Source organism: Jaculus jaculus, chromosome 3 (assembly GCF_020740685.1).
Source record: "Jaculus jaculus isolate mJacJac1 chromosome 3, mJacJac1.mat.Y.cur, whole genome shotgun sequence".
Lineage (NCBI taxonomy): Eukaryota > Metazoa > Chordata > Mammalia > Rodentia > Dipodidae > Jaculus > Jaculus jaculus.
Window position 1 is genome coordinate 89,065,773 of NC_059104.1, and position 23,828 is coordinate 89,089,600.

The window sequence follows — 23,828 nt, forward strand, 5'->3', positions numbered from 1 at the left end:
CATTCACTAAACCTTGGAAGGGGTGATATAGATGCCTCTTTTAGTGACTTATTCTTGGCACTTAGATGAGTTTTGAGACTTTCCCGTAGTTATTGCCATTTGAAAAAATAAGTGAGAGAATTATTAATATATGAGCATAAACATAAATATTTATAGGGCCACTTGATGAACACCACACCATTTAGCTTATAGTATATACTTGATAACTGAAGTAGTTGCCCAACTCATTAGCAAGGAGAATTCCACTATCAGGTTCAGTCCCCATTTCAGAAAAATAATCACTAGTTCACGACAAACAATTCTGTTGTAACACAATATGTAACACATATTAATGAAATTTCTATAGGGACATGAACACTTTTCTACTTGGCCATCAAAGCCTTGTGGATATTCTCTTGGCCATAGCCATCTTGGCTATGTCCATATTCTACAGAATACCCACTTATGTGATTATTGTGAGAACTCTCCAAAAGTTCTTTCTGTTTCTTACCATTTATTTCATTTTCCTTTAATTTCTTCACTAGTAATTTAATAATTATGAAACTGGGTGCTACCTCATTAGTCATGTGGCCTTTAAAAAATCCCACATCACTATTTTCTCACATAGATAACAGGTAGATTTTCTCACATAGATAACAGGTAGATTGAGAAAAAGATAGATTGGTAGGTAGATAGATAGATAGATAGTCTTTTGATCCTTTTGAACCAAGAGTATGACTCATACTATAACATTAAGCCTTATATTCAGGTGTGGTTTGTGTTTTAGAAGCACTTAGTTGACCCTATCTCTCTCCCTCTCTCTCTCTCTCTCTCTCTCTCTATATATATATATATATATATATATATATATATATATATACATATACATATATACATATACATATACATACATACATACATACATACATACATACATACATACATACATATATATATTCTTATGACATTGTGTTCGGTAGCCAGTAAATGAGTATGTGAGTTTTAAAGCTATCACAGACATATTCCATCAAACCTAGGAAGATAGTGACAATTTCAATTATCTTCATAACAAAATACCATGATATTGTCATAGTTGTGGGGGTTTGAGAAACTTGTGCAGTGGAGTAGATATAATTAATCACCAAATGACAATAACAATTAAGCCTTATTCCAATGAAGTACAGTATTTTATTACAAATGATAATATAACAGTCTAGGCTAAGATCCATGCTGAGGAGATGGCTCCATGGGTAAATCACTTGCTGCTTAGAATACGCCTGTCTGAATCTTGATCACTAGACTCCACATAAAATTTAGATACTATAGCTTGTGTCTATAATCCTAACATGTATATGGGGAGAAGGGAGGCAGAGACAGAAGAATTCATTACAACCTTATTGGCCAGCTAGCCTCATGACTAGAGCAATTAACAGTGAGAGACCCTGCATCAAGTGATGTGGAAAAAAGAACTGACACCTAATAGTTGTCCTTTATTCTCCACAAATATGCTATGATATGTGCACCCCTGTACTTACACAACTCACATACACGAATCATTGCCAAAAGTACAATGAATGATTCTTAAAATTTTGATATCATTTTATAATCTTTTAGTAAATTTGTAGGTAATAAAACCGTGAGACAGAAAATGTATGTACAAAATTATCTCATAAAACCTAGAAAAAAATGAATGCAATATAAGGTATACAACTTCATGCATTTTCTTTGTTAGAGAAGCTATTGAAATAGCAATGGCCAGTGATGCTATCTATAGGTATGGAAAGATAAAGAATAGAGTCATGATCAAACATAGGCAACAGACTTAATTTTAGAGCCACCCCAAAGCTGGATGACTCAAGTCCAAAACTAGGCACACACAGAGTTGTAATGCATGGTGGCAATGATATTATGGTAGAAATATTATCAAAATATACAAAGATGGAAAGTAAGAAGATAATGGAAGAAAGATAATGTAAAAAAAAAATCCATGGTGTGGGGGCTAAGGGAAGCATCACTGGTTCAATAAGGTTTTATTTTTGTTTGGTTTTTTTGAGATAGGATCTCACTCTAGCTCAGGCTGACCTGGAATTCACTATATAGTCTCAGGGTGGTCTCAAACTCATGGTGATCCTCCTACCTCTGTCTCCCAAGTGCTGGGATTAAAGTCAATCATTTTTTAAGTCTCTTCATAGTTATCTTCAGAGCAAGTTTGACATCCTTGTTCCTGAGACTATAGATGAGAGGATTCAGCATGGGCACCACAAGAGTGTAAAATACTGAGAAAAATTTCCCCTGGCCAATAGACTCAGAAGATGATGGCTTGATGTAGGCAAGAAGTCCAGACCCATAGAATAGACCAACAGTTATGATATGAGACCCACAGGTGCCCATGGCTTTGGACCAACCCTTGGAAGATGACATATGAATGACATTTAAAAGGATCATAGCATATGAGATTAAGATAATAAGGCTAGATAAAATGATAACTGTGCCAATCACAACTGAACTTACAAGCTCATTGGCATAGGTGCTGCTGCAGGAGAGTGGGAGGAGAGGGAAGATGTCACACATGTAGTGGTTGATGATGTTGGAATCACAAAAGTCAAGCCTGATCATAAACCCTGTGTGGACCATGGCACCAGAAAAACCCATGAAATATGACCCAAACATCAGCAGAGAACAGGTTCCAGGTGACATGATGGCTGTGTAGAGCAGTGGTTGACAAATGGCCACGTAGCGATCATAAGCCATGGCTGTCAGCACATAACACTCAGAGTTGACAAAAAAGCAGAAGAAAAATAGCTGAGTCATACATCCTGTGAAGGAGATGGTATTCTTCTCAGAAACAAAGCTCATAAGCATTTTGGGGGTAAACACTAATGAATAACAGAAATCAATGCATGACAGGTTGAAGAGTAAAAAGTACATGGGGGTGTGCAGGTGAGAATTGAGGCAAATGAGATTCATCAGGGTCAAGTTCCCCACCACTGTGACTGTGTAGTTCACCAAGAACAGCACGAACAAGGGCAGCTGGAGCTCAGGTTGGTCTGTTAATCCCTTCAGAATAAACTCTGTTACAGAGGAGTCATTCTCCACAGCCATTTGCTTCCTGAATGGCATGTTTAGAAAGAGAGTTGAAGGAGATATTCACAAGCAATCCTGTACTTTTGTCTTCAGAGAGAGACCTAGAGGGACTGGTTTGGAAGCTTGGTGATGAGTGAATACAGAAGGCAAAGAGCAGGACTCCCTATGCTGAGTTCTGAGGAATCCTCATGTCTTCTTCTCCCATTCATATTTCATTCTGTCAAGAAAGAAGTTGATGGAGGTACCAATGCCTCTGACAGTCATTCCTTCCGCCTTTCCTTAGCATTTACTAAGGAATGGGACTTGCAAGAAATACATAACTTTTTTTTCTCCAGAATCTATGACATATATAGCTTTGTATTAGAAGAAAACATTTCAAGAAAATATTATTCAGGGCTCAACTTTTTTTCACCTGGAGTCTTCCCTGTTATTAAAGCTCCATGTCCTGAGAGGTCAGCATTACTAATAATGAAACAGGTAAAGATCATCAATACAGTCACGTTTGTGATCTGTTAAAGAAGTTCACACTGGGGAATCTGTCAAGACTTTTATTTGAGAATTTCTCCAGAAGTTTCTTTTTATATACATAAAACAAAATAGGCATCATATTTGAGTCTTCAAAGCATCATCTCTCTCAAGTGAAGCTATTTCAACATTAGGATTTTTTGAGAATATTTATTAGAAGTACAGATAATTATTCTGTTTTGAAAATCAATTTCCCCTACGTTGAATAAATCCTCTGATGGTAGTAATGACTAAACAAGTGTTATAGGATGAACATTGGATCTTTTGAGATTAAAGTTCTCTTCAATATATAATTTACCACCAGGACTACCTTATCCCTCGGGCAGTGCTCTATATGGTCCCCTTTGTCATCTTCTTCATTATGCTCTGCACAGTTCTATGAAAGCACTGTCTAGGGACATGCTTATTCACCATTTGTAGTTCTTTCCTGATTTGTAGTACTTAGCCGATTGTAGCAATACCATTAGACTGTTACAACAACAAATGTACAAAGAGATTATGCTTTCAACCCTGGGTTTTTCACTTTTTATTTATGAAACTATATATTTTTCAAACCTTTGTTTTTGTATAATTGTATCTGCTTATTCTTGTATGTGTGTGTGTATACATATATATATATATATATATATATATATATATATATATATATATATATGTATACACACACACATATATACATATAGTGCCTAAAAGTTGGTTTGTGTTATGTAAAATGGTAATGTTCCTGCCTAGCTTATGTACATCTGAGGGATTAATGCAAACTCTGAAAAATTTAACTAAAAAAACTACCTCAGTGTGTTTTTTATATAATTAACTAAAATATATTAAACTATACATACTTTTAAATTAAAAGAAATCCATTATCTACAATTATAAGCAGTTAATGTTAATGACATTAATTATACTTACTTCTTTGTAAATGACTGTAAAAGGTTTGATCATCTATATCCAAAGGACTATGCAATTCCTCATGGGACGGTTATATCAACTGTCATGACATGATGTAAAATGTAGACACCATAATAGACTTCTTGTTTTATTTCTATTTTATTTGTTTGAGAGAGAGAGAAAGAGAAATTGGCCTCAGCCACTACAATTGAGCTCCAGATGCCTGTGCCACCTACTGGGCATATGTGATCTTGCACTTGCCTCATCTGTGGTTTACATAGGATCTGGAGAGAGATTGAACCTGGGTCCTTAGGCTTTGCAGGCAAGCACATTAACTGCTAAGCCATTTCTCCAGCCCCTGCTGAAGACTTTTTAATTGATCACCATCAGGAAACCCTAAGGAAGACTCACTCCTGGATTTCTAATGGAGTGAAAATGATATATAAGCCTTAAACAAATGCCATGTCCTTTTGGCATGGTGTCTTTGGTGTCACCTCTGTAGCACACCATCCTGGTATATGATTAAATGGTAGTATTATCTCTATTTCATAGTGACTTTTGGAACCCTGGGACTGTGAAATCTATGTTAAGATACTGTTGCCACTAAACAACAAGATTGTGTGACTGCAAACATCTCTAATATCTCCTGAGACAGAGCTTCCTCCAGGAAAGCAGACACGAGACACACATAGCAAGCAAAGCTGAGTTCTCTAAGAGGAAGCAGGGTAAATTCATTCAGTCTCTACTCATTTTTCTCACTGTTTATGTGGCCAGAATTGAGACAAATGTTTCACTGCCTAACAAGAAGCTCCAAACAAAGCAAGATCTCTGACTACACTGTTCATGTTTCTTTCATCAGAACCTTGACTGTGCTTGATTCATCCTCAAGAGCACAACATCAAGGTAAGGTGGGACTTGCTTTTTTTCTTTAAAATTTATGTGTTGGCAGCTTCCATGTTGAGCCTGACAATCGGTGACTTGGTAAAATAGACAGAAGCTGAGGATATTCTGTACTTACCAAAGCAGAGATCCAGAGGCTCCTAAGATTTAATCACTGAACTAGTTTCAAAACATACCCAGTAAAGCTTAGTGAATTTTGCAGAAGAGGGGGGCAGAAATATTGTAAGAGCTACTGGTTAGAACATCATGCTCAGGGGCATTGCTTCCCCCAACAACTGACTGCTGCTCCTGCAATGTATAACCCACAACCCCATGAAGAATACCTGCAACCACACTGAGAAGGGTCCTCAGCAGAATGGGGGCAGGGATGAGGAAAACAATGGTACCAACACATGATGCATCCATACTAAGTATATCTTAAATAAGTAAATAAATAAATAAATAAATAAATAAATAAATAAATGGTGGAGGGGCTTTTCCATTTCTGGGAACCCCACTTGTGCCTCCTTTTGTGCAGGGGCACTATATTCCTCTCTTAAACTCTATAATCACTATAATAAAATCTTTCTAAACTTAAAAAAAATATGTGCTGCACATATAAGGAGTTTGCATATCATAAGAATACATTATGCATTTTTCACATTTGCCAGATAATATAATAACACCCCAGGGTGTTATATTTGTCTTTCATTCACTTGTCAAAAGAAAACACATTTGTTAACTTTTCTTCATCTTGTGGCTAGCTAGAATGGAGTAGAGGAGAATGTATAGAGATACTGGGGTATGTAGTTAATTATGAATCTCAAGTTACCAAACATTTCTTCTTATCACTATTAACATTATAAATTCTTGCACAGTGGAATTTACAAGCCATTCATAGGAAAGACAACTTTCTGGGAGGCAGAGTATTTTATGACATCTGCATCAGAGGAACTCTCATTTTTTGCTAGTCACTGAAGGGAAACTGAGGTGTCTAGTAGAATAATGGAAAGGTGAGTGGGGCCCAGGAAACTAAGGCAGGTGAAAAGGAGATTTGTGAGAGACATACATTGCAGATGAACTCATCAGCAGGGAGGCTGATACTTTACATACCTGTGTATCTTACAGTTCAGAATGAAGTTGTTTTGTTATATTTAGCTTAAACATGTAAATAAAATAGTAATTAAAATGTTGAGTGTCCTGACCAGTTCCTATGTTATGCACACGTGTTAGCAAGGAGAGCTTTGATCTCTGCTACTGTTCTGTTTTTATTCCCCAAATGCTGTTGAACCTTGTCCCCAAGAAGAATGTTATCTCCTGTGTGGGATGCATGACTCATCAGTTTTTCTTTCTCTTTTTTGTCATCTTTGAATGATATATGTTGACATCACCTACAATCCATTGCTGCATAAGGTCACCATGTCCCCTTAGGCCTGTTCAGTGCTCTTTCGCTGCTTATAGGATGGGGTTTGCTGAAGCTTCTGTCCACTGAGTTTGTATGCCCAGACTTACCTTCTGCAATGACACCTTTACTTGTGTAACATACTTCCCCAACTCCAACTTTCTTGTACCAGTGCCTATGTTAATGAGGTAGAAGTTCTCATTGTTCTAGGTATTAATATCACAGTCCCCAGTTTTAACATCCTAATCTACATCATCATCACTAGCATTCTGCACATCAGATCCACTCAAGGCAGAATAAAAGTCTTCAGTTCAATACCTGTAGCCCTCACATCATTGCAATTTGTCTTTTCGTTGGGTCTGCAGCATTCATGTATTTAAATATTTATCTGGATCTATGGATCAGTGAAAAATATTTTCTGTTTTCTACACCAGTGTGGCTCCCGTGCTCAATCTACAGTTTGTGGAACAAAGATGTCAAAATTGTACTGATCAATGTGCTAGTGAAAATTCGAAAGAGACACAGATGTCAAAGGACCTTAAATATTTTTGCTGTTTTTCATGAAGAACCTTTCTTCATATATATGTGATATCTTCTGACAGTCTCAAGTGCAATTTAGTAGACTTGCTTAGCCTTCTTCTTATAGTCAATCTTATCTCAGTTTTTATTTCTGCCTCTCTGGTACTTTTCACAAATTTTGAAATAAGTAAGTACATTTTCCTTAAGCAACATGGACACTCATGCATTTCATTATTGGTAATTTTGCAAGAAAAGTACATATTTACTATATTACAAAATATTTGACAGTTCTCATACTAAATATTGAAATGGTTTTCAAAAACATCCTCTTATGGCCGTAGGCATAAGCATTTCATGATATGCTTTACTTAGAAGCTGTATAAAGCTTAAATCAGAACTGAAACTGTTTGATGTTGAGTTCTTTTTCTTTTCTCACCTTCTTGACTTCTTTGTTCTTATTTTTGTTGTCTTTATGACTGGCAATATCTGCAGCACATGCTACCTGCCCCTAAGAATCTGCACTAGTATATTTTTGAAGCAAATATGTACATTTCTACATTTTGTTGCCAAAATAACAGTAACAAGGGATTGCAGAGTAATGATATGCTTATTCCCTCACTTGTTCCAAACAGGAATCCTATAGAGTCTGTCCTTTCAGATTTTAGAATCTGGTTGTCACCTTTCTTATGTTTTTTACTAATTCTAGAGACAGCAGCTATATTCTCTAGTTTATAATTTTTTTTCCATTCTGCCAGAGCCTGCCAGCTGAAAGGGTTCGAGCCTGATGGGGAGTGAGAATTAAGGAAAGACAGAAGAAAGACTGAAAGCATGAACCTCAGTCCAGGGCTGAAGCAAGGCCTCAAGCCAGGACTGAAGACATGGTTTATTTCACAGCATTCTTTTTTATATCTTTTTACCAACAGTTTTTCCATGGACAAAGATTTTATGAGCTTTACAAATTCCTATCAAAAAAACTTCCTGTTACAGAGTTTTTGCATTTCAATCACTTCTCAGTACAAAAGACCAGCCAAATGGCTGAATATACATAATCTTGCTTACAGGTAGGCTGCTATAGTTTTGCTGCCAGAAGCCTAGAGCTATGGATACAAGTCCAGTCAAAATGGCTCCCGACACCATTCTTAATATAATGAGGAGATTAAAGCTCCTTCCTCTTGCCATAACTACATAACTAACTCTTTGTTTTAAAATTCTATTTTGGCCATACCGAACATGTAGCAAATAGCATGAGATTCAGTTCCATTTATTTTATTGGCCAAAGCCTTTCTGATACAGGGAACAACTTACTATGACATTTGTAGAGTATCTTCCTACATCACATAATGTGACGCTAACCAATCATCAGAAGCAGCAGAACCATGATAAGTATTCCTCAGATTATTTGTCTGACATGTTTTCTGATAGAATTACTGTTAAAGTGTTTTATTTTGTCTGTGAAATTATAGTTTATTTGAGAATTTTAGTGGTCTGTCCTTTTTGCACTGTATGGGAAGCCCATCCAAGATTTAAGTCAAGTTGATCAAATGTGGAGAGAGTCAAAGATGCTTCAATATGATGATTTTCCCTGTCATATAGGAATCTATTGTACCTTTGAATTATTAGTAACACATATTTTTGGCAGCATAGGCTGCTATATTGAAGCATGTTTGACTTGAATTCCTGTCACTTAAATAGAAGCAGCTCTACATATACATGACACTGTAAGACCCCCAAAACGAGGACCCCACACTCTGCCCGGATATGGCGACACCCCAAATCACTCACGAGAAGCGGTCTTGATGCAAACTGCAAGAGGATTTTATTCCAAGCGTGCTGGGGCCCACAGTCGTACACCGCACAGGGGTAGAGGACTGCAGAGCCCCGAATGCAGGAATGGGACAGTTTTTATAGGGTTTCTAACAAAGCCTGTGCATTAGACCAATCATTTTTTTAATATCAGGAGCCTGCGGGGTACGAGCCAGTCAGTTTGTGCCACTCCATAGTTTCTAAGCCAATTAGTTTAATTTGTTCAAGCCCCTCGTGGACCAATCAGTCTCTTATGACCTTGGTGGTCAGCATTTGCGCAGGTCCTTGGGTGGGGGTAGCAGAGTGTGGTATCAGTCTCCTATGACCTTGGAGGTCTGAGGCAGGCTGCTACAGCTTATGGTGCAGGCTATTTACAGAAACCAAATAAGTGGTTTACTTTATTACTCATTTCCCATCCTTGAGGGCTATCTCATGCCCTTTTTGCCTAGTTTTATATTAGGAGTGGGCTCTGATATAATGAGAAGAGGGATTCTTTACTTGCTTTCAACAGAGAGTAAAGCCTGGAGTTTGAGGTATGCAGGGGCCTGCTTAAGCTCCCTTTGGAGCGTGATAGTATTTCTGGGCTTCTGAATTCTTGGGCCTTTCATTTCCCACTTTTTCTCTTGTTAATAGCTCTAATCCTAGAACTTGGAAGGACTAAATGTAAGCTTTTTCTTTGCCCTGAAGGCCCTTGTATTGTTGTCTAAGTATTATGATCTGGACCGCGCTTACTCGTTTTTTAACAAAAGTAAAACTCTTTTTAAGTATATAAGGCCCAACTGAAAGCATCAGGAGTAAAACCATTAAGGGTCCCATCAGGGTGGAAAGCAGAGTAGTCATCCAGGGGGACTTGTTGAACCATCCCTCAAACCATCCTTGGTCAGTAGGACGAGGTAGGGGCCCTTCCACCGAGTCTCAAGGTTTCCTGCACAGTGGCATCTGACATAGACCGAATCTCCCACCTGGAAGCGATGTGGGACCTGTAAGTCTCTTTCTCCTGAGTAAGCCTCCTGGAGTCGCTTCCAAGCTCATTGTCTCACCCACTTGAGCACCTTGAGTCTAAAGAACAGAGGCTGGGAAAGCAGCACATCAGTACTATGTATAGAGGTTATTTCTACCAGTGGAAGAGGCCCCCCGTATAGCAATTCATAGGGGGTTAGTCCAAATTGTCCTGGTGTGTTTCTGACCCTAAAGAGCACAAGGGGTAGGAGAGCTATCCAATCATTAGCGCCAGTCTCTGTGGTCAATTTGGTGAGGGTCTCTTTAATGGTTCTATTTATCCTTTCTACCTGTCCTGAACTTTGGGGTCTGTATGCACAATGTAATTTCCAATCAATCCCCAATATTTTGGCCAGTCCTTGACTTACCTGGGCAACAAAGGCTGGACCATTGTCTGATCCTATTACCTTGGGTATCCCAAATTTTGGGAAAATTTCTTTCAGTATTTTCTTAGCCACCACAGTTGAGGTTTCTTTCTTGGTAGGATAAACCTCTACCCATCCTGAAAAAGTGTCTACAAAAACTAGTAAATACTTATTACCATACTTAGCTGGTTTTACCTCAGTGAGGTCTACTTCCCACTGAGCACCTGGGCTGTCTCCCCTTAGCCTCTTCCCAGGAGGCATTCTTGAGGGATTAGCATTGACCATCTGGCAAGGTACACAATGCTTGACTACTGAGCCAGCTATCTCTGGCAACCTCAGAATATGGTAAGGAGACATCTGTAGCAGTTTTTGTAGATGTTTGGCCCCCAGATGGGTTAGGCGGTGTATATGTTGAACGTACTCTAGTCCCTTTGCTTGAGGTAGAATCTCTTTTCCCTCTGAGGTAAAACAGGCCCCCTCCAGAGTTTCGGAGAACTGGCCTAAATTTCTAACTTCTTGCCAGTCACCTGGGGTATATTGTTGTTCACTTTTTTGGTTTTTTGGCTTTTCTATTATGGGCAGAAGGTTGACCTCCTGGGCAGCCTGCTTGGCCATTTGGTCAGCCATCTGGTTCCCTTTGGAGATAAAATCTTTGGCTTTTTGGTGGCCAGGGCAATGCATAATGGCCAGTCTTTTGGGTAGATGTAGAGCTTCTAGCAAACTTAGAATTTTTTTTTTTTTAATTTTTTTCCTGCTGAACTAAGTAGCCCTCTCTGTTTGTAGATGGCCCCATGTACGTGTGCAGTAGCAAAAGCGTACCTGCTGTCCGTGTAGATATTCACAGACTTTCCTTCAGCTAGTCGTAAGGCCTGTGTGAGGGCCATGAGCTCAGCCTTTTGTGCTGAAGTGCCTTCTGGCAGACTGCTGGCCCAGACTGTTCGTGTTCCATCTACTATTGAGCCCCAGCCATCCTCTTACTTTCTACAATGTAATTGCTTCCATCTGTGAACCAGGTTAATGTTCCTCTGGTCAGTGGGACATCTGTAAGATCCTTTCGGATCCCAGTTTCCTCAACCAGCAGTTGATAACAGTCATGAGTCACTGTCTCATCAGTTTTTTCTTCAGGCAGAAGAGTAGCGGGGTTGAGGATGGCAGGTGGGGCAAATGTTATCCTGTCGGTGAGGAGCAGGCTCTGGTAGTGAGTCATACGGGCGTTAGTCATCCATCGGTCTGGGGGCTGCTGGACAATTCTCTCCAGGGCATAGGGGGCAATGACAGTTATCTTCTGCCCTAGAGTTAGTTTAACAGCATCTTTGATCAATGTGGACACTGCCACTATGGCTTTTAGACATATAGGCCATCCATTAGCCACAGGGTCAAGTTTCTTTGATAGGTAGGCAGCGGGTCTTCTCCATGGCCCTAAATATTGGGTTAGGACTCCCCGGGCTATCCCCTTACGCTCATCTATGTAAAGGGTGAATGGTTTAGTCACATCAGGGAGGGCTAGGGCAGGCGCACTTAATACTGCCTTCTTGACGGCATCAAATGCCCCCTGGTGTTCAGAGGTCCAAATGAATTTTCCTTTCTCTTTAGTTAGTGGATAGAGGGGGGCTGCTAGGGTTGCAAACCCTGCCCCTCCACCTTCAGAGTTACCCTGGGCTCGGGGAGGGGCTCTGAGCCCCGTCCTCCCTAGTCTTCATCTTCTCCAAGGGTTAGGACCCTAGGTCTTTTGCTGTTCTTCTTAGGGCAGTCTCTTGCCCAAGTTGGGTCCTGTTGCCCAGGTTCCCTATCTGCCTAGGGCCTGTCCTAAACTTTTGAATATTTCTCTCCCTTTCTCCTTTTTTTTTTTTTTTTTTTTTTTTTTTTTTTTTTTTTTTACCACTGTGGCCAGGATCCTGGTCAGATTTTTCTCTTGTCGTCTATTGCACCTATCCTCCCTTTATTCTCTCTCTTTCTCACTTCTATCCTCACGTTCTTCTCTCTCTCTTTCTCTCATTTGCTCCTTTTCCTCTTCTGTCTCCCTTTTGTAATATACCTTTTCTGTCTCTTTTACTAAATCACACAGCTCAACTTCCTTTAATCCCTCCAATCTCTGAAGTTTCCTTCTGATATCAGGAGCTGACTGTCCTATGAAAGCTAATGTTACTGAGCCTTTTTGAATCTCAGAGGTGGGGTCAAAGGGTGTGAACCTCCTAAATGCTTCCATGAGCCTCTCAAGAAACATTGAGGGAGACTCCATTGGCCCCTGCATCATCTCTCTCACCTTGGCCAAATTGGTGGGCCTTCTGGAGGCACCTCGAAGACCTGCCATCAGAGCCTGGCAATAGATTTTTAAGCTCTACTTACCTTCAGCCGTATTGCGGTCCCAAACAGGGCGAGTCAGAGGGAACCCCATATTTATCTCATGCTGCAGCTGTGTGGGCCACCCATCGGCCCCAGGGACTTTTTTTTTGGCCTCTATTAAAATTTTCTCTCATTCCTCGGTTGTGACAAGTGTCTGCAACAGTTGTTGGCAATCGTCCCAAGTAGGCTGATGAGAAAACATAAGAGATTCCATCAGCCTCGTGAGGCATTGGGGTTCCTCTGAAAAAGGCGGGGGGGTGGTTAGCTTTTCAGTTATAAAGATCTGCAGAGGAAAAAGGCCAATATTGGAGGGGTTGTAGTTGGCCCCCCAGCATGGGAGGACTTGCCTCGCATAGCGGCAGTGTTACAATTTTATTTGCTCCCTCCGGGGTAGCATCTCTCCAGCTCCACATCTTTGAGGCCAGCCCTCCCATTTCCAGGGGCTCGGGAGGGGTGGAGGGAGGAAGCTTGGGCAAGCTGGGAGGCGGAGGCTTGGGGAGGGCGGGCGGGGGAGGCTTGGGAAGGGTGGAGGGCGGAGGGTTGGGAAGGGTGAGGGGCAGAAGCTTGGGAAGGGTGAGGGGCGGGCTGAGTCTCCAGCCAAGCCGGAGGCTCTTTAATCTCGAGATAGATGCAAGGGGGAGGTCTGGCTCCCTCAGGAGAGGGCGTTTTTGCATTTTCGAGAGTCAGGACTCTGGAGCTTGAGTTCCTTGGTTTATTCAGCCACGGCCTGATCCATGGCGAGGGGTTGTCCATCAAATCCTTCCTGGTTGGGACGGGAGCCTGGTCCATTCTGAAAAATAATATCTTTAACAGACAGAATAGTCTTGGAATTAAAGGTTCCTTCTGATGGCCATCCAACCTTATAATTTGGCCACTTAGAGGCACAAAACATTTGTCAGGGTCTCTTTTTAGCCTCAACTGACAAATTATGGGCCCTAGATTTAACTTCAGTGCAATGGTCAAGAGTCAAGTTAAGGGCATTTATCATCGTCTGTCACATGACAAAAACTGTAAACAAAGACACAAAGGACAACAACGCACACAACTGAGACTAACAGATTCAGACATCAGCGGCCCGTCCGCGTCCTCCACAAGCAGGCAAAAGGATCTGACGGCCGCGGAGGCTCCCTCCGCCTCAACAACAGAACTCGGTCCTCTGACCGACAATAGGAGACCACCAGGCGTCCCTGGTTCTCCTTACCTCCTACGGCGTCCCCCAGGGTGGCAGCCTGTGATCCTCCTAGCACGTCTGCTGATCACAGTCCTCTGTTCCTTACGGCCCGAGAGGATGGCTGCAAACCGAAAACTGAAAGTGCGCATCCCAGAAAACATATTCAGATGTCCCAGAAAACAGACACTCAGAACAGAAACACTGGCCAGCACACATTCATTCCAGGGGGGTCCCCATCACCTCCAAGTTGGTTCTCGGGTGTGAGGGGTGGTCACAAATCGCGGATGAGCCCCCAAAATGTAAGACCCCCAAAACAAGGACCCCACACTCTGCCTGGATATGGCGACACCCCAAATCACTCATGAGAAGCGGTCTTGATGCAAACTGCAAGAGGATTTTATTCCAAGAGTGCTGGGGCCCACAGTCGTACACCGCACAGGGGTAGAGGACTGCAGAGCCCCGTATGCAGGAATGGGACAGATTTTTTTTTAAATATAATTACAATATTTTAATTGGTATTTGAGATAATCATGAGAGTTGAAACTGAAGAGTTAGCAAAATAGATTGTCTAAAATATTAAACATAGAGAAGATAATAATGAATGAAAATGTTTAGGGAATCGGAGTTAAGAGACAACATTAAATTCTTTGGTGTTTGTGCAATTAGAATTGTTAAAGAGGGAAAGGAGAACAGAAAAATACTGTAGGTCTATGCATGGCGAAACATAACTATAATCACAGTACTTAGCCCTCCAGATGTTGAAGTAGGAGGATAGTAAGTTTGAAACCACCATAATTACATAGTGTGATACTTTTCAGAAAAAAAAAAACAACATAAGAAATAAAGGGAAAGACAAAAAGAAAAGAAAAACAATAGCAAAGACCTGTAGAAATGATGGCAGAAACAATTTGGAAATTATGTAAAGAAAACCTTAGTTGCCTCAGATTAAAGAACCTCAATCAGCTAAGAGTTTTGAGTACTAATATACCAAGAAAAAAATATAAACATATTATTTAAAGCAATGTAAAAAGATAATCTTAAAAACAACCAGTTAGAAAGGGGAATTATTTACAGAGTAATAAAGATAAGAATAGTAGCATCCTTCTTTCCAGAAAAAAATACAGATAAAAAGGAAAGCAATCTACTTAAAATGATGAAAGAGGAAAAGATACACACACAGTACCAACCCTAAATCCTACCAGCTAAAGAAAATATCTTTCAAAACCAAAGGAGAAATAAGGCATTTCTACTTATAATAATTACATAATTTGTCACCAGCTGAGTTGCCACCTTGTAATAAGAAATAAAGTATGTCCTTTATGTTGAAGAGCATGATAATCTGATAGAAATATGGGTATACATAAATCGAAGATGGTCATTAGAAATGATAACTTAATTAATAAACGATGACTTCTTATTTAAATCTATTTATAAATGAATTAATTCTTTAAAACACAACCAGTAACAACATACAAAAATGCTGAATAACACAGAGTGACCTAATATGTATGAAAGCAACAGTATAAGGCTTAGAAGAAGAAATACATATAAACTTTTAAGCATCCTGTATTATATATGAAGTAGTACACTTTAGTTAAAAGATAAAGTGCAGTAATGTAAACATGAATGCCATAAATAGGAGTAAATTAAAGCAAAACTTCCATGTCAGAGATAACATGATATCATATCCTTGTTTCAGAGGATGTGAACCATTTGAAAAAATCTTAACACCTCTTCCTCATGAATATATCAGTGGTGGAGGAATAACTTTCAATCCCCTAACACAGATAAAATATATGCCAAAAAAACTAGCAGTTTCATAGATTAAAAGTAAATCAGAAGAATCTGTAGCAAGAATTTTGCAGAAAAATTTAATTACAATTATCAGTAATAAAAATTGAAAATTCTATCCAAATCTTACTAATGCTGCTCAGCTTTTAAATATGTATATATATATGTATTTATGTGTTTGTGTTTATATTCGACATAGACTCATGAAAAGGAGAAAATCTTGAGGAATGTACAGAAATTTTTAGGAATAACAAATGAATTTAGCAATGTTGGGGCATTGAGGCTGTTGATATTAAGAGATATTATTGAAAGGTGTGTATTTATGTTTGCCATTTGTGTGTGTGTGTGTGTGTGTGTTTCTGGTTCTACCTGCGCTCTCTTCTGTTAACTAGTATTTGAGTATTGCTTGTTTTTTCTAGGTTCCTTATATGTGTGCTTTTCCTTTTCTTCAGCATGGAGGATTCTATCAAGTATTTTCTGTAGATTTGGTTTTGTCTTCAAATACTCCTTTAACCTGCTTTTGTCATGGAATATCTTTATTTCTCCATCTATTTGAATGGATAACTTTGCAGGATAAAGTAACCTTGGTTGACAGTTGTTATCTTTCAGAACTTGGAATATATCACTCCAAGCCCTTCTGGCTTTAAAAGTTTGTGTTGAATAATCTGCTGTAATCCTGATGGGCTTGCTTTTGTAGGTAACTTGATTTTTCTCTCTAACTGCTTTCAATATTTTTTCTTTGGTGTGTGTGTTTGAAAGTTTGATTATAATATGGCGAGGAGAGGTTCTTTCTGGGTTTTGTCTGGCTGGGGTTCTAAAGGCTTCCTGTATCTGCATTGGCACCTCTTTCCCAATTTGGGGGAAATTTTCTTCTATGATTTTGTTGAAGACGCCTACTATGCCTCGGGAGTGGAGTTCTTCTCCTTCTACTATGCCCTGAATTCTTATATTGGATCTTTTCATAGTGTCCCGAATATCTTGAAATTCCCACTCATACTTTTCTATAAGTTTGTCTTTCTCTTTGTTGGACTGCATTAGGTCTGCCACCTGGTCTTCTAGCTTAGATATTCTGCCCTCTCCCTCATCCATCCTACTGGTGATATTTTCTACAGAGTTTTTTATTTCATTAACTGTGTTCTTCATTGCTAGTAATTCTGACTGGTTTTTCTTTATTATTTCTATTTCCTTATTTATGTCTTGTATTGCCTTCTTTATTTCATGAAATTGGTGTCCTGCATCTTCTTTGATTCCTTTGATTTCCTCTTTGATTTCTTCTTTGATTGTTTTGATGTGTTCTTTGACCTCTTTGAACATATTTATAATCATTCTTTTGAACTCTTTCTCAGGCATTTCCTCTAACTCTTTCTCACTGGAGGACATTTCTGATGCATTAATACTTTTAGGTGGATTTACATCGTCTTGCTTTTTAGTGTTTCTTGTGTTATAATGTATATATTTTTGCATCTTGGATTAAGTTAATGCTTGGATTTTCTAGCTAGCTGTGTATTCTTAGCTGTATCAATTGATTTGATGTTATATATTTTCAGGGTAGGAGCTTAAGGTGTTAGGTGTGGCTCTTAAGACTCTCAGAGTATCTACAAAGATGTTCTTAGGGGTTGAGTTTCCCTGCTATAGGAGTATTCAAGCAGGCTGAGTGGAATAAAATACAGATAGATTCTAAAATTTAACTAAACACTGTACACATTCATTCAAAAACAGCCCCGAGTATGTATGCAAGAGTAGTTATTATAACGACCAGATCCTCTATCAACAAAGAGGTTAAGATTTCTGGTCTGTTGAGGGATCCAAGTCAGCTTTCAACCAAGTGAGACCCTTCCCTAGTGCAATCCCAGTTACCTTGGATGATTTTGGTCTCAGTCAAGTTGCTGCCTGGGTCGTTGGGCTGCTGTTCTGATTTCTGGAGCTGGGCACTTGCTTTTCCTGTGGGGCAAACCGAGCCTGGCAAGTGTGGCCCTGCAGATCAGCACCCCTGCTGCTGGAACTGCTGCTGCTCAAGCTGCCCCTGCTGGGTCTGTAGCCACTGCTGCTGAAGGTGTTGCTGCTGGACCCACCGCTGCTGCTGCCTCTGCTGCTGCTGTAGCTGCCACTGCTGGAGCCACCACTGCTGCTGAAGCTGCTGCTGCTAGGTCCACTGCCGCTGCCCCCATGAAGCTGCTGCTGCCGAGTCTGCCACTGCTGCCACTCCTGGGTCTGCTGCTGCTGGGGCCGCTGTTACCGATGCTGGAGCTGCTGATGTTGCTGCCGAACTCTGCTCCTGCTTGGGTCCCGCTCTCAGCCCAAGTTGGCGTGGCTGGGTCCTGGGACCGCTGCTCTGTTTGCTGGAGCTGGGCTCAGGTGGTGGGTGAGGGGAGGGAGCCGCAGCTGCTCTGGTTCTCTTGCTGCTCCAAGCATTCTTCTACCTCATGGTCTGCTCCTCCATTGCTCGCTGCCGCTCTCCCCTCACGTTTCCCGAGTTGCAGAGAGCGCTGGTGTGAGGGAAAGCTCCCGCACCTGGCTTTTCCTGCGGCTGGAGCCGAGCCTGGAGGCTTTCTGGTGCTCCGCGGCCGCGGTGGTTGGCCGAGCTGCCGGAGCCGCTTTTCCTGCCTGTGCAGGCTCTGGATGCTCTGGAACTCTTCTACTTCTCCGCTGTTGCTTCAATTTCCTATACACCTTACTTTTTAGTAAAAGCATGTATTTTGCTGAGTTTTTTTGGTCTTTTTCCCCCCGAGGCTGCTTTGGCGTGGCACCTACGTCGCCATCTTAACCGGCAGGAATGGAACAGTTTTTATAGGGTTTCTAACAAAGCCTGTGCATTAGACCAATCATTTTTTAATATCAGGAGCCTGCGGGGTGTGAGCCAGTCAGTTTGTGCCACTCCATAGTTTCTAAGCCAATTAGTTTAATTTTTTCAAGCTCCTCATGGACCAATCAGTCTCTTATGACCTTGGTGGTCAGCATTTGCGCAGGCCCTTGAGTGTGGTATCAGTCTCCTATGACCTTGGAGGTCTGAGGCAGGCTGCTACAGCTTATGGTGCAGGCTATTTACAGAAACCAAATAAGTGGTTTACTTTATTACTCATTTCCCATCCTTGAGGGCTATCTCATGCCCTTTTTGCCTAGTTTTATATTAGGAGTGGGCTCTGATATAATGAGAAGAAGGATTCTTTACTTGCTTTCAACAGAGAGTAAAGCCTGGAGTTTGAGGTATGCAGGGGCCCGCTTAAGCTCCCTTTGGAGCGTGATAGTATTTCTGGGCTTCTGAATTCTTGGGCCTTTCAACACAAAGTAACACCAACACAGCTCTGCACAATGCAGTGCTTACTGAGCCTTCAAGAGACACGGGAGCTAAGGATGGTAGTTGGTGTAGCAGTGTGTGTTTCATCCTAGGAATAATCAATTCATCCCAGCTTTTGATTGTTTAGGTTTGAGACCAGAATGCCAGATTCCAGGAGTGAATGTAGGGGTGAAATGACTTACAAACAGTAAGTCATAGTGATACAAGTGTGTTTCTTTGTTTTGTCTCTAATCAGAATAAGAAACCCCAGCAAAAAGGTCTCAGCCTCATTCTGCTTATTCACAGTGACTTTCGTCTTACATGCTAAACATAAATAATGAAACAAGAAAGTCCATAGGAGTTCAGACCCCATGCATCAGTCTCTAGGCTCTCATGGGCTCACTGCTACCCTTCAGTATGCTCAGCCATTCAGCCAAAGGTCATTGGTAAAAATGGCAGACTTAATGGAAATATTTTGTCTTTATTCCTTCCTAATTCACTAATATTCAATAAATGGAGTAAAGAGAACATTTATTCAGAAGTACAATCACTGAAGTAATGAAACATATTAGGAAAATTACTGCACTCCTCACATTTTAGAAGTGAGAAAGCAAATAATTTAGTAACATACTCATGACTTCTGACATAAACCTTCAACTTGAGGGGACCCAAAAGCAACTCCTGGTTTCTAATGTATACCTCCTAATATGCATTGACTTATGTGACACCATAAATCTTTAGAAGTAGTGAAGGTGGGTCACAGAAATGAAATGGTTGGAAGTATTCTGGGAAATAGCCAGATCTTTAATCCCAAACAGAGGATTAGAAATTTATTCATTAAAAATAGTGGTACAGAGTTCGAAAATCAAGAAAGAAAAATGTTATCTGCAGCAGAGAAAATCTAATTTAAAATTTGAAAAAAATAAATAGAAGTTTTGCTCCATGAATGTTACCATTAATCTTCTACTACTTAGCTCAGACAAGGTTAAAAACTAACAAATAACCTTTCAGGAATTTCCAGACATTTTCTCTCAGTAATCAATCCAATACTAGGCTATCAAAGACCAAGAAGTATTCCATTCAAAATCTTTCATGGAAATGGGATAATGTATAGTGAAGTTGAATGCCAGGTAGCCTCTTGGCAATATGATTGGGAAACCTGTAATATACTAAGTTGAAGAAAAATCCAAACAAGGCTGTGTCTTCTCTTTGCCCCTCTGTGTTGTATTCTTTTTTTCTGAGCACATGTTAAGAGCCCTTTTTAAATGAGAATTTATTGATTAATCTACTATTAACTAAGGAAGGCCAGAGAATTTCTTCATGGCCAAGTGACTCTTAGAGAGAGAAGCAAGAAGTGTAGAACAGAAAGTTTTTATGCTTGATCCTTGGGGAGTGATTCAAGTCCCTGCTATGGCTTACCTTAAGGAAAAATAATTCTTTAAAAATTTTTTTTGTTTATTTTTATTTATTTATTTGAGAGCAACAGATAGACACAGAGAGAAAGAGGCGGGGGGGGGGGGGGAATATAGGCACATGAGGGACTCCAGCCACTGCAAATGAACTCTGCCACTTTAAACATCTGGCTTATATGGGTACTGGGGAATTGAGCCTTAACTGGGAGTCCTTAGGCTTCATAGGCAAGTGCCTAACCACTAAACAATCTCTCCATTCCCCCTCCCCTTTTTTGGTGGACAGGCTGGTAAATCAGGAGGAAAAAGAGCAGGAAAGGTCACAGATATATATTTTTTCAATTAAAAGTAGTCATGGAGCCAGGCATCGTGGCACATGCCTTTAATCCCAGCACTCAGGAGGCAGAGGTAGGAGGATTGTTGTGAATTTGAGGCCACCCTGAGAGTACATAGTGAATTCCAGATCAGCCTGGACTAGAATGAGACCTTACCTCAAAAAAAAAAAAAAAAAAAAAAAGAGTAGTCGGGGTACTAAAGCACTTTACTCTGACATATCATTTCACAAATCCCAACACTACTCAATGGACATCTGACAGTGACTGGAGATAATTTCATTTGGGGTGTGTGTGTGTGTGTGTGCGCGCGCATGTGTACATGTAGTATCAGGGAGTACAGTACTGGCGTGCAGTGACAAGACATTGGGGTGCTGTGCCTTTCACAAAATATAGAACAGCACCATCACAAAACCCCAATGACATCCAAATGTCAGCAGTAACAAGGCTAAGAAATGCTGATTCACACTGAAAAAAAATTATGGAACATTAAACAGGTATGAACACCTACCAGCCTTTTTTTAAAAAAATTATTTATTTATTTATTTGAGAGTGACAGACACAGAGAGAAAGACAGGTAGAGGGAGAGAGAGAGAATGGGCGCGCCAGGACTTCCAGCCTCTGCAAACGAACTCCAGACGCGTGCGCCCACTTGTGCATCTGGCTAACGTGGGACCTGGGGAAGCGAGCTTCGAACCAGGGTCCTTAGGCTTCACAGGCAAGCGCTTAACCGCTAAGCCATCTCTCCAGCCCCTACCAGCCTTTTTATATACCAGGCTTACTTTTAAAAATATGTCAACCATGTCAAGTAACTGCCACAACAATACAATGAGATGCTCTTTTATTTCGTGTGTGTGAGTGTGTGTGTGCGTGTGTGTGTGTATTTTGGGAATCTTGGATTGAACACTGGGCCCTGTATACACTAGGTCAAGGCACTACCATTAGGCCACACTCCTGCCTTGTATTAGAGACCTCATTTATAGTTACATATAAACTTATATAAATACCTATCTTTATTCTTTCAATCTCTGCTATATCATATATTTTAAACAGCGATCTAATAGTTATTAATGCTATTACATCATTTGCTTACAGTTTCATTGTTATGAACTTAAAGTCTGTATTTAAACTCAGACTAATTAACGCCTGTACTTATTTTTTTAGCTTCTTCTTTACAAAACTCTCTTGTACTATGTGAATCCATGCTAACATGAATGAGTCTAATAGTTATTAATGTTATCCTAGAGGTTTGTAGGGAAATTACTTGAAATAGCAAGTGATTGTGCTCCTTTTATGTTATTTTTAGGGTACAATGAGGAGAATTCTGAAGGCAGCATCCAACACTCCACTCTGAGTACTAAGCATCCCTAGGGGGCAGATTTATGAACTGAGAATTTTAAGTCTCAAAAGACATAACATTAGGTCTACAACACATGATGTAAACACAGGCTCTGCAACTTTCACCCTCAATGGATCATCTTTTTATTTATTTAGTACAATTCTAATATGTTATGGAAATCATAGACAACTGCACAGTGAAGTTGCTGTTTTATTTCTCCTCCTCATCTTTCTTATCTTTCTTCTGCAATGCAATAGTTCTAACAATGAGCTACAATCCAAGCCCTCTTTCGTCAGTATCATTTTATAGATATACATAGGAATAAGCATATATAAATATAGACCAAAGTATCAGAGAATTTACATCATTTGCTAACAGTTTCATTGTTAGGAAATTAAAGTCTGGCTTTAAACTCAGACTAATTAATGCCTATACTTATTTTTTCAGCTTCTTTACAAAACTCTATTGTAATATGTGAGTCCATGACTAATTATTTATTTCTGCTATCCCAGAGGCTTGTTAAAAATTACTAGAAATGACCAGTGAATGTATCCTTAAATTTTCCTGTTGTGGAGTCAAGTAGGGAGAAATAAGGAGAAATCCAAAGGGATCCACATAAATTCTGCCCTGAGAATCCAGAACTCTTGTGGGAAATTATAAATTGGGTAGAACTTTTGAGTCTCAAAGGATTCTATGTTGGTTCTATGACACAGATATAAATATAGGCTCAGTAATTTCTGAAGGGGATCATACAACCTGAGATGAAGGAAAGAATAACCTTCTGAGTTTTACTGAATTTTCCCAGCATGCCATGAAGTGAAATTGATTCTCTTTTGCATGAGGTAGTGTTTTTTTTTTTTGTTTTTTTTTTTTGAGGTAGGGTCTCACTCTGGTCCAGGCTGACCTGGAATTAACTCTGTCATCTCAGGGTGGCCTTGAACTCATGGCAATCCTCCTACCTCTGCCTCCCGAGTGCTGGGATTAAAGGCGTGCGCCACCACGCCCGGCTTGTGTTTTGGAGGCTCATATAAGGTTCTTATTTTTCTTTGTGTAAGGTAAAAGAACCTTCTGGAGAAATTATCAAAGAGTTTATGTCATGGTCCACATTATACCTTTTCCAGATGATCAGAGGTTTGCATTGACAAATATTACCATAATCCACATGAGAGATTTGGAGCCCTCGGAACATTGGGGGGAAAGTGACTGTATGATCCAACAGGAATTTTGTGTTCAGCAGGAAAAGAAGGTGAGCACTGTATTATCTTTATCTTAATAAATATAAATCATGGGTTCAGGTGAATATTACTTGTCTATTTCTCTTTTCTATTATGGTGGTTTGATTCATGTGCCCCCCATGAACTTAGATATTCTCAATGCTAGTCTCCCAAGCTGATAGCAATTGGAAATTAAAGCCTCCTGGAGGCAGTGTATTGTTGGGGGTGGGCTTATAGATATTATAGCCAGTTTCCCTAGGCCAGTGCTTGGCACACTCTCTGTTGCTATTGTATACCTTATGTTGGCCAGTGGGTGATGTCCACCCTCTGCTCATGCCATCATTTTCCTCTGCCATCATGGAACTCCCCCTCAAGCCTGTAAGCCAAAATAAACCATTCTCCCCCACCCCCAAAGCTGCTCTTGGTCGTGTGATTTCTACCAGCAATGCAGACCTGACTGCAACATCTACTAATCCCTAATAAAGGCTACAGAGTGGAGGAAATGATTTTCA

General features: G+C 40.2%; 1 protein-coding gene across 1 annotated transcript; it reads right to left on the reverse strand.

Annotated features, from left to right (window-relative positions):
• Positions 1 to 2,148: 2,148 nt before the first annotated feature.
• LOC101602369 (olfactory receptor 143-like) lies at positions 2,149 to 3,099 on the reverse strand. Its single transcript, XM_004670568.1, has one exon. It carries the CDS (start codon positions 3,097 to 3,099, stop codon positions 2,149 to 2,151), a length of 951 nt encoding a protein of 316 aa, XP_004670625.1.
• Positions 3,100 to 23,828: the final 20,729 nt, after the last annotated feature.

What these genes read in the sequence shown, in the direction of transcription:
- LOC101602369 (XM_004670568.1), bottom strand. Translation starts at nt 3,099, where the DNA reads ATGCCATTCAGGAAGCAAATGGCTGTGGAGAATGACTCCTCTGTAACA.